The sequence below is a fragment of the Triticum urartu genome, unplaced genomic scaffold (assembly GCF_003073215.2).
Source record: "Triticum urartu cultivar G1812 unplaced genomic scaffold, Tu2.1 TuUngrouped_contig_6546, whole genome shotgun sequence".
NCBI classification, from domain to species: Eukaryota; Viridiplantae; Streptophyta; class Magnoliopsida; order Poales; family Poaceae; genus Triticum; species Triticum urartu.
The window spans coordinates 4,454-16,331 of NW_024117316.1; the positions used below are offsets into that span (position 1 = coordinate 4,454).

Here is an 11,878-nt window from a genome sequence, read left to right on the forward strand (position 1 = left end):
ATACACGGATCATCCGTATTTATGGATCAGATATGCAGCACAGGACATGGGATTGGTTGGGATCTGGAAATCAAACTTACCTACTACACGTGAGGAGATGTATGCAAAACAACGGTGTATTGGTTTAGGTACGAACTTATATGAAAAATTCCATTCCATTCACTAAACAGTACAGTGTGTGGTTGAATGATACAACTTCCATTATTCCAAATGCAGTGGTTGAGGATAGCTTTATGGCAATTTTTTGTTAATCAAAAGGACAAAGTGCCGAGCACGAGGAAATAAATGCCTTAGAAAAATAACACGAGGCAAATTCGTTGCCTTTTCTTAATTGCGAGCTGGATGCCGGATGAGATCGCATCGATCAGCACAATTTAATATTCAAAATATTTGATTTATTAAGCCAGATGAGCACATGATGTGCACTGGTGCACTAAAAGCATGATCTGCACATCTATTCCGCCCTTTTGTATACTTTATTTATTTTTCCATATCTTCTCTTGTTATTTTATTTCATCCTTTAGCTTTTAAATATTTTGGGTTTTAGTTATCAGCTTGTTCGCTATTCACTGTTTTGTTATATTTCATTTTTTACTTCAACTAGCAGGGTGGCCCTCGTGCGAGGGCAGCATATTTAGTGTGTCAAAACTGTTTGAATAATAAACCAAGTTTTTCATACTATGCTACTACAAATGATATATTTTTATATACACCATAAATGTTATGATAAAGGTATATACATGAAAGAGGATATTTTGCATGAAAATGTAAGCCGAATTCCAATGAAAGATATTAGTCTTGTAAAAATATATTTGCCATTGGTGGATCACAACATAAGGTTCGATGAAGTGCTTATTCTCTAGGAATTGCATGATTTAAAGAGCACGCAAGGCTACATGCTTCCTAGGAAGACCATAAAACAGTTTGTGATCAGGAAGAAAATAAAGTAATGGAATTGTTTCTTCCGGTTCAATTAAGATCTTCGCGTACTTGAACGCGAGTCTGTGGCCTCTTCGAAGCAGAAAAGTTCACTCTTATAGAAATTTTAAGACTCGAAAGATCCTCAAAGGCAAAGCATAGAATGAGCTTGAGGTTTCTTGCTTTATCCTCAAAGAAAATTGTGTCATTCACATACTGTAGAATGGATAAACTATCTACTACTAAATGATGAATTACACCACTAGTTTGTCCAGTCACTTTAGCGTGTTCACCAAGTATAGCGAGCATAACCGCTATGATGTTGAACTGGAGTATACCGGTGAGGTCTAGATGCTGGCAAGTTGTGTATCAGTGGGAAAGTATCTAGTGCTCCCAGGCTTGGGGTGCTCCCGGTGCTCCAAATGTCCGAAAAACATTTTTAAAATGTTCAAAAAATTCTGAAAAAAATGCAGCACATCGACGGAACATCGATGTCTCTTGTCACAAAATTTCAAATCAAAATTCGAAACATTGCTCGAGATACAAAAATGACAAATTTTTGTACATAACATAAGTGCTGCATTTTTTTCAGAATTTTATCACATTGATGTCAAATTTGTCATTTTTGTATCTCGAGCAATGTTTCGAATTTTGATTTGAAATTTTGTGACAAGAGACATCGATGTTCCGTCGATGTGCTGCATTTTTTTCAGATTTTTTTGAACATTTTAAAAAATGTTTTTCGCATCGGAGCACCGGGAGCACCCTAGACCTGGGAGCACTAGATACTTTCTCGAGACAGCCTCCGACCCCTTTGTACTCCCTCTGTCCCATAATATAAGATCGTTTTGCAAGTTTTTTTAGCTTGTAAAATGATCCGTATATTATGGTACGGACGTAGTAGGTTGTATCACTCATGGCGTATGTCTTGTATTTATAAGTAATTTAAGTTGCTCGAGATACATCTTGCTCAGGCAAGCTTGTACCATGATCTGTATAGATTTAGGGACTTTTCTTTCTATGCTCTGCTCGGTGGCATTTCGAGATTGATTGGACACAGTTGATACTATAGAACAATCCAACTGCTGTATAAATGAAACCATACCTGCAAATATCTGAGTATCACTGCTGAATCATAAACATCTTGTTTTCTGCTTCAGCAGTCATTAAGAAAACTACTTCACATATGACAGTCTAGGATCCGATTTTAATACGACCAGTAAACCAACGATGCTGCTCCACTCAGCATGCGTGATGTTAGGCTCTGTTCGATTGTAGTGTCGTACGTGTAGCAATGTTCTGTCTTCATAGCAGGCTTGTTAGAGATAATAATGTTCATCTTGTTTTCTCACCCCCTATCTTATTTACATTTAGCAGATCCATTGAACTGCTTAGTGTACGTTGGTTATCTTTTCCTGTCTGCTGGATTATTATGTACATATGCTTTTCTCTACACTGAATCGGTGTCTAAATCGAAGATCTTTGCAATTCTTTTCCCTTGTTACCATCAAACCATCTTCTTACAGTTGCATGCTTTTTTTTTCCGGCTGTCCAGATGACCAAGCCCAAGGAGGAAGCAGCTGCTCATCACTGAGGACAAGTAGCTCCAGCGCGTTGACGCCGTAGATTCACGATGTACCTTCTATATGTGCATTCGGTTCTGTGATTTGTGTCTGAAACCCAAGAAACCCCAGACCCATGTGGGAGCTGAACCTTAGTTTTTTGCTTGTGGAAAATAATATCCTCGGCTGAATCGATTTGAAATCAGGAAGAGTGAAACTTAAAAAATCCTTTGGTGTGGTACTGCGATGCATCCTGGCCCAGTTTTTGTTGTGTCATCTAGTTTTTGCTCGGCAAGCTGGTCTAGCGAGCATCTCGGCGACTGCATTTATCTAGTTTTTTCTTCAATATATAGCAAGTTCAATAGACCTACATAGCAGTTCAACCAAACGCTCTTAATGATAAGTTGCTCTTTGTACAATCTCTAGAAAGGTATCCTATCAATTGTGAATGTGAATTCTGAAAATTTACTGCCAAAAAATTGATGTCCTAAGCGCAGGTAGAGTGAAGGTAGCACAGTGCTGAATTTCTTTTTTTCTTTCTACTGAACAAACATAAGTTGTTAATTACTACTTCCTCCGTCCCATAATATAAGAATGTTTTTGACACTACACAAGTGGCAAAAACGTTCTTATATTATGGGACGGAGGGAGTAGTAAGATTATTGTTGTAGCAACTGTTGCTTGAAAGGCCATTCAAATTTCCAGCGTTCCTGCTGTTGCTTGAAAGGCCATTCAAATTTCCAGCGTTACTGCTGAACACGTTTATGTTGTGCCGTTACCTCGAAGTAGATTAGTGTAGTTTCTTTTAAGAAAAGTTGCAACATACTCGTTTGTTTGTTCCCCTAATAGGCATTATGATTTTCAAGGAGCATTGTCCACAACTGTATCAGTTTTATCACCAGGGATAAATAGAGGAAGCTGCTATCATCATGGTCATGCAACCCTGTGTGTTTCTTTACCCTGCCGTCCGATTTCAACAAAATGTTCTCCAACTGAAACACCACAAATCAAAACTTTCGGATCGACTCTGATTCAAAACAGCAACTCTGTGACTGCTATGCTACGCTTGGAAAGAGACTAATACACCATATTGGCAGCGACAAGGTTTCCTATTGCTATCCACTGCCAAATCATTCCTTAAATGGAGTCAAGTAGATCCTGAGCGGTTTCTTTCCTTTCGTGACCCGCTTCACACAAAGAGAAAGAAAAACGGTGAGCGCTTAGAGAGATGTTTGGCCTCACTATACATACCCAAGCAAGGATGTCTAACGCTTACAGCGATCGCAATCAATTCTTCCAACACCTTGGGGTGCTCCCAGGCTTGGGGTGCTCCCGGTGCTCCAAATGTCCGAAAAACATTTTTAAAATGTTCAAAAAATTCTGAAAAAAATGCAGCACATCGACGGAACATCGATGTCTCTTGTCACAAAATTTCAAATCAAAATTCGAAACATTGCTCGAGATACAAAAATGACAAATTTTTGTACATAACATAAGTGCTGCATTTTTTTCAGAATTTTTAGAACATTTTAAAAAATGTTTTTTGCATCGGAGCACCGGGAGCACCCTAGGCCTGGGAGCACTAGATACTTTTCCGTGTATTAGTTACCAGCCAAGATCTGAAGGAAGACTGTTCTTTCACCGATCAATTGGTTCCGTTATTCTACTAGGCACCCGTACATGCAACTTTGAGCTGGTTGGGGCACTTCCAAGTACCAGCAACATGTCACATGTAGATAGTCGCATACAATATGGAGGAAACACCATGTCTCGATGCTTCTATACCGTGTCTCATACAACACGAGTAAAAAATGGTAGTACATTGGTTGTTTTTCGTAAAAGAAATACAAATTTTGACGCATGCATGCCTTTATTATTCGACTATAATGTGGTTATGGGCAGTGTAAAACTGTCCTACTGGTCGGCAAGTACATTTACATACAACGAGAGTCTATTACATTTCTCGCTTCTTCAACTTAACAATGAGCCCATTTTTCATCTCCAGTATAATGGACGGCTTAGGCTGGATGCTTTGCCCTTCCACCACCTTCACATCGAAGTTCCACACAGCTGTAGCAATGACAGTCTTCATTTGCATAAGTGCAATGTCCTTGCCGAGGCACATCCTCGGGCCAGAGTTGAAGGCCAAGAACTTGTGAGATGGTATGTATCTCAGGTTGTTGCCATCATCTGAGAGCCACCTATGTGGGTTATAGTCGAGGCAGTCTTTACCCCACACACCCTCCATTCTCCCCATGGAATGGACAGAAACAAAAATGGTGTCACCGGCATGCACCTCATGGCCACTCGGCATGATGTCATCTACGGCCACCTTCTTGAGCAAAACAGGTGCCGGTGGGTAAAGTCTAAGAGTCTCGTACAAGGTGGCTGTCAAATATACTAGAGATCTGGTCTCGTCTGGCTCAAAGATCACCGGGGTAGACACCCCTAATGCTACTTTGTGTGATGCAATGGGTGAAAGTTCGTCGCGGATGATTGACACGATGTTTGGATTTTGGGCGAGGTTGTAGAAGATCCATGTTAGGGTTGTTGCAATTGTGTCCCTCGCAGCGAGCATGTAGCTAATGATAATCGCACGGAGCAAGTCAACATTGGTGTAGTCTGGGTCTTCGAGGAAGGAAGAAATAATATCCACACTCTCTTGTTCCTTGCCATGTCCAAAACGACATGTGGTGATCTTCCTCTTTTGCATCATCTCCCCAATGATCTCTCGCAGCACCATGCGTGCCGTGTCAAGCTTACTCTCAGGGCCGATGTTTAGCCACCTCATCGACTTCCAGCAATAAGCTGGCATCATGAGCCTAAAAAAGCCCACCTCCATCACCGTGTCCAGGGCAACCGCTGCGTCCATGGGCGGCATGTCTAAGGATAGGAGGCCAGGATCCACACCGAAGAGAGGCATAGCAGCCAGGTCAAACATAAGCCTCGACATCAATTCATGCATGTCGAATGAAGTGTCAGTGATCGCCATCCGGGTGAACAATGGGAGGAGGTTGTTCTCCACCTTTCCATAGAGGTAGGCCGCCATACTGGAAATGATCCTAGGGCTGCTGAGGATGCTCTTGGCTTTCGCGCGTTGTCGGCGGCACGGCTCACCATCAATGGTGAAGAGGCTGCCACCCATGATGTCGAAGATATCGGCGAATTCTGTGCCCTTGGGGAAGTTGGCATGGTTCGTCGTCAAGATGTGCCGGGCGTTCGCAGGGTCGCATGTGATGAAGAAGCGCATCCCGGTCCCAGGTGGTCCATGCACCCTGAAGTTGTGGCCTGATCTGGCGAGGACCAGGGTGTAATAGTCATACAAGTTGTGGAGGTTGGCTATGAAGGAAGGGAACATGTGCAGCATTGGCCAGTTTGTGGGAAGCACTGGTGGGTTCTTTGACCTACAACTAGCCCTGAGATACAAGCAAACTGGAACAAGTAGAACGAGCAGTGTGGAGATGAACATAATTGACATTGTTATCAGTAGTGTTCTATATGTTGCTAGTTAGATTTATTCTTCAATTAGCAGGGTTGTGGCTCCATATATAGACGCCTTCCCTCTCCATCATAGTGATACTGCCTCAGTCCATTGGTACTATACCTGCTACTATTCTCAGTTAGCGTCAACATAACTCCAATTCATTGGGCTCAAAAGGAGGTGACAGTTGGCAGATTTGGCAATAAGTATGTGAAGTGCAGTACTTGATAACTTTCATTCCGAATTGGATCAATCCTTACTTAGCTCATCGGGCTATACTTGAGTCAGGCAGTACTTGATACGTGTCAACATAACTACATAACTACACTTCATTGGGCTCAAAAGCAGGTGGCAATTGGCAGATTTGGGGATAAATGGTTAAGTGCAGATCCAGCTCAGTTTATTAGCCTCAGTCGCCACACAACAGTCTCGATCAAGTACACTCTTTGATCCCATCGCCGATAAAAGTACACTCTTGATCGATCGCCACAATATATGAACGTGCAGGGTCATCGTCTTGTGAGGAGGATTTATAACAGCAGTACCGTGTGGCTGGCTGGCTCAAGTAATTTGCAGCACACGTACGTACGGCAGGAGATGGGAGAGACCGGTGATCAGCGATCGATGAGTGATTGTTCAGCACGTCCCATGCATGCGTAGGATCAGAGGACTGCATTGGATTTCATACCCCCTATTCTTCTTCTAGAACACACATTAGCAGTAGTGTTGAGCAACTGCAGAAGCAAACGCACTTCTATGTAGGATCAAACAGGTAGCCTTCTCACTGCTTAATTACTTAATTCTACGTCTCTGGTAGCCAATGTGTCATTCTGCTTCTTCTTCTTCTTCTTCTTCCTTGGCATGGGCAGCGAGCATATATATCACACCTATATCATGATGTCCATTCAGATTTAAATTTGGATGGTTACAGTATGATGGCTCTGCGAATCTTGTTAAGAATATATAACAAAGGCCGGCCATTGGTCGAACAAGAGGTGGAATTTCACGTTCATTTTACGCGACATCCTATATATACCTAAGAGGGTTATCCTCAGTTCCTCGCTAACTCATTTATCTCAACATGCAAGCAATACCACCTTATCATACAATTATGAATGAGATAAGACGACCCACCTCAACGTGCAATCATGTATACGAAAAGACCTAGTACAATATTCAAAACATTTTCCATTTAACTACTCTACTTATACTCAATAAATATTGTTACAACTGTACATAATCAATATAATAAATCATATGTGTTTTTACTTAGAGTAGCACAGTTTTGATATTTTGCTGATGGCATCGTAGTAAATGAAGAAAGAGAGGGAGGTTGTAGCTTAGCTAACATACAAATCTTGCACGTCGCCATAGGCAAAAAACGTTGCTAGCCTGATTACAACCCCTAAGAAACAATGTCTTGGTCTAGTTGTGTCTTAAACTTTTATAGTTCCCATGATAACGTGCTAAGAGGTTATATAATGGGAAAGGCCTAATATCAGTGGGTCTCAGGTGCCAATGGACCTGAGTTAGAAAAATAATTTCAAAAATTCAAAAATTCTAAAAGATCCTAGAACTTTTTGGAGTCAAACATGATCAGGTATTACACTCTTCGTTTTGGATATAGCTGACCACTCATGCCAAGTGGTAATCAGGTATTACACTCATGTTAAAAGTTCCGCGATGGAATAACTTCGATTGACTCCAGAGCCAAGAGAACAAAATTGCATGTAAAAAGCATGAATAGTAACTTTTATATAATGTCAATTTTTTTTGGCCCAGAATACCATGACAGTCATTCATTCTCGGAAATTTGCACAAGAAATATTTCTTATATTTTCGTAAAAAGTAATACCTTACAATAAAAACAAGGTGTAAACAATATTGGAATGTGTTTCTTATGTAGGAAAATGGACTGGGGTTCACAGTTTCACTCGCTCTTTCAAGTAGCAGCGGTGCGGTAAAAGAACTATATATATAACATGATCCAACGAAGAGATTAAAAAAATACGACTGTATGTGTCCTGGACAAAAAAAAATAGTTCAGTATATATTTATGTCGCAGTGAGCTGAAATGCTTATTATTTTTGCCGAGGACACATAGATGCATATTTTGACAATCCCTCCGTTGGATCATCTTATTACATTAGAGAGATGCTCCCATATTTATTTCATATTTTTTGATAACTTTTAAACCGTTAAAAGTTTAGCGACCCTTAACTAGTTCTGTGGCAAGCTATGATACACACAGTTTAAACTAGAATATGGGAAGTATGTTGTAAGGCATAATAGAAACACAACAGTCGGTCCGAATAGAGGTTCATGAAGCGAGAAAGGGAAAGGGTAGCACAGTGCTGAATTTCTTTTTTTCTTTCTACTGAACAAACATAAGTTGTTAATTACTACTTCCTCCGTCCCATAATATAAGAATGTTTTTGACACTACACAAGTGGCAAAAACGTTCTTATATTATGGGACGGAGGGAGTAGTAAGATTATTGTTGTAGCAACTGTTGCTTGAAAGGCCATTCAAATTTCCAGCGTTACTGCTGAACACGTTTATGTTGTGCCGTTACCTCGAAGTAGATTAGTGTAGTTTCTTTTAAGAAAAGTTGCAACATACTCGTTTGTTTGTTCCCCTAATAGGCATTATGATTTTCAAGGAGCATTGTCCACAACTGTATCAGTTTTATCACCAGGGATAAATAGAGGAAGCTGCTATCATCATGGTCATGCAACCCTGTGTGTTTCTTTACCCTGCCGTCCGATTTCAACAAAATGTTCTCCAACTGAAACACCACAAATCAAAACTTTCGGATCGACTCTGATTCAAAACAGCAACTCTGTGACTGCTATGCTACGCTTGGAAAGAGACTAATACACCATATTGGCAGCGACAAGGTTTCCTATTGCTATCCACTGCCAAATCATTCCTTAAATGGAGTCAAGTAGATCCTGAGCGGTTTCTTTCCTTTCGTGACCCGCTTCACACAAAGAGAAAGAAAAACGGTGAGCGCTTAGAGAGATGTTTGGCCTCACTATACATACCCAAGCAAGGATGTCTAACGCTTACAGCGATCGCAATCAATTCTTCCAACACCTTGGGGTGCTCCCAGGCTTGGGGTGGCCCCGGAGCGCCAAATGTCCGAAAAACATTTTTAAAATGTTCAAAAAATTCTGAAAAAAATGCAGCACATCGACGGAACATCGATGTCTCTTGTCACAAAATTTCAAATCAAAATTCGAAACATTGCTCGAGATACAAAAATGACAAATTTTTGTACATAACATAAGTGCTGCATTTTTTTCAGAATTTTTTGAACATTTTAAAAAATGTTTTTTGCATCGGAGCACCGGGAGCACCCTAGGCCTGGGAGCACTAGATACTTTTCCGTGTATTAGTTACCAGCCAAGATCTGAAGGAAGACTGTTCTTTCACCGATCAATTGGTTCCGTTATTCTACTAGGCACCCGTACATGCAACTTTGAGCTGGTTGGGGCACTTCCAAGTACCAGCAACATGTCACATGTAGATAGTCGCATACAATATGGAGGAAACACCATGTCTCGATGCTTCTATACCGTGTCTCATACAACACGAGTAAAAAATGGTAGTACATTGGTTGTTTTTCGTAAAAGAAATACAAATTTTGACGCATGCATGCCTTTATTATTCGACTATAATGTGGTTATGGGCAGTGTAAAACTGTCCTACTGGTCGGCAAGTACATTTACATACAACGAGAGTCTATTACATTTCTCGCTTCTTCAACTTAACAATGAGCCCATTTTTCATCTCCAGTATAATGGACGGCTTAGGCTGGATGCTTTGCCCTTCCACCACCTTCACATCGAAGTTCCACACAGCTGTAGCAATGACAGTCTTCATTTGCATAAGTGCAATGTCCTTGCCGAGGCACATCCTCGGGCCAGAGTTGAAGGCCAAGAACTTGTGAGATGGTATGTATCTCAGGTTGTTGCCATCATCTGAGAGCCACCTATGTGGGTTATAGTCGAGGCAGTCTTTACCCCACACACCCTCCATTCTCCCCATGGAATGGACAGAAACAAAAATGGTGTCACCGGCATGCACCTCATGGCCACTCGGCATGATGTCATCTACGGCCACCTTCTTGAGCAAAACAGGTGCCGGTGGGTAAAGTCTAAGAGTCTCGTACAAGGTGGCTGTCAAATATACTAGAGATCTGGTCTCGTCTGGCTCAAAGATCACCGGGGTAGACACCCCTAATGCTACTTTGTGTGATGCAATGGGTGAAAGTTCGTCGCGGATGATTGACACGATGTTTGGATTTTGGGCGAGGTTGTAGAAGATCCATGTTAGGGTTGTTGCAATTGTGTCCCTCGCAGCGAGCATGTAGCTAATGATAATCGCACGGAGCAAGTCAACATTGGTGTAGTCTGGGTCTTCGAGGAAGGAAGAAATAATATCCACACTCTCTTGTTCCTTGCCATGTCCAAAACGACATGTGGTGATCTTCCTCTTTTGCATCATCTCCCCAATGATCTCTCGCAGCACCATGCGTGCCGTGTCAAGCTTACTCTCAGGGCCGATGTTTAGCCACCTCATCGACTTCCAGCAATAAGCTGGCATCATGAGCCTAAAAAAGCCCACCTCCATCACCGTGTCCAGGGCAACCGCTGCGTCCATGGGCGGCATGTCTAAGGATAGGAGGCCAGGATCCACACCGAAGAGAGGCATAGCAGCCAGGTCAAACATAAGCCTCGACATCAATTCATGCATGTCGAATGAAGTGTCAGTGATCGCCATCCGGGTGAACAATGGGAGGAGGTTGTTCTCCACCTTTCCATAGAGGTAGGCCGCCATACTGGAAATGATCCTAGGGCTGCTGAGGATGCTCTTGGCTTTCGCGCGTTGTCGGCGGCACGGCTCACCATCAATGGTGAAGAGGCTGCCACCCATGATGTCGAAGATATCGGCGAATTCTGTGCCCTTGGGGAAGTTGGCATGGTTCGTCGTCAAGATGTGCCGGGCGTTCGCAGGGTCGCATGTGATGAAGAAGCGCATCCCGGTCCCAGGTGGTCCATGCACCCTGAAGTTGTGGCCTGATCTGGCGAGGACCAGGGTGTAATAGTCATACAAGTTGTGGAGGTTGGCTATGAAGGAAGGGAACATGTGCAGCATTGGCCAGTTTGTGGGAAGCACTGGTGGGTTCTTTGACCTACAACTAGCCCTGAGATACAAGCAAACTGGAACAAGTAGAACGAGCAGTGTGGAGATGAACATAATTGACATTGTTATCAGTAGTGTTCTATATGTTGCTAGTTAGATTTATTCTTCAATTAGCAGGGTTGTGGCTCCATATATAGACGCCTTCCCTCTCCATCATAGTGATACTGCCTCAGTCCATTGGTACTATACCTGCTACTATTCTCAGTTAGCGTCAACATAACTCCAATTCATTGGGCTCAAAAGGAGGTGACAGTTGGCAGATTTGGCAATAAGTATGTGAAGTGCAGTACTTGATAACTTTCATTCCGAATTGGATCAATCCTTACTTAGCTCATCGGGCTATACTTGAGTCAGGCAGTACTTGATACGTGTCAACATAACTACATAACTACACTTCATTGGGCTCAAAAGCAGGTGGCAATTGGCAGATTTGGGGATAAATGGTTAAGTGCAGATCCAGCTCAGTTTATTAGCCTCAGTCGCCACACAACAGTCTCGATCAAGTACACTCTTTGATCCCATCGCCGATAAAAGTACACTCTTGATCGATCGCCACAATATATGAACGTGCAGGGTCATCGTCTTGTGAGGAGGATTTATAACAGCAGTACCGTGTGGCTGGCTGGCTCAAGTAATTTGCAGCACACGTACGTACGGCAGGAGATGGGAGAGACCGGTGATCAGCGATCGATGAGTGATTGTTCAG

General features: G+C 42.3%; 2 protein-coding genes across 2 annotated transcripts; both read right to left on the bottom strand.

Annotated features, from left to right (window-relative positions):
* Nucleotides 1–4,434: 4,434 nt before the first annotated feature.
* On the bottom strand, nt 4,435–5,967 carry LOC125530766 (noroxomaritidine synthase 1-like). Its single transcript, XM_048695166.1, has one exon. The coding sequence runs from the start codon at nt 5,956–5,958 to the stop codon at nt 4,435–4,437; it is 1,524 nt and encodes a 507-aa protein (XP_048551123.1). The 5' UTR covers nt 5,959–5,967.
* A 3,744-nt stretch (nt 5,968–9,711) lies between these two features.
* LOC125530768 (noroxomaritidine synthase 1-like) lies at nt 9,712–11,244 on the bottom strand. The gene has a single exon (XM_048695167.1). The coding sequence runs from the start codon at nt 11,233–11,235 to the stop codon at nt 9,712–9,714; it is 1,524 nt and encodes a 507-aa protein (XP_048551124.1). The 5' UTR covers nt 11,236–11,244.
* Between the last annotated feature and the right edge of the window lie 634 nt (nt 11,245–11,878).

What these genes read in the sequence shown, in the direction of transcription:
- LOC125530766 (XM_048695166.1), bottom strand. Translation starts at nt 5,958, where the DNA reads ATGTCAATTATGTTCATCTCCACACTGCTCGTTCTACTTGTTCCAGTT.
- LOC125530768 (XM_048695167.1), bottom strand. Translation starts at nt 11,235, where the DNA reads ATGTCAATTATGTTCATCTCCACACTGCTCGTTCTACTTGTTCCAGTT.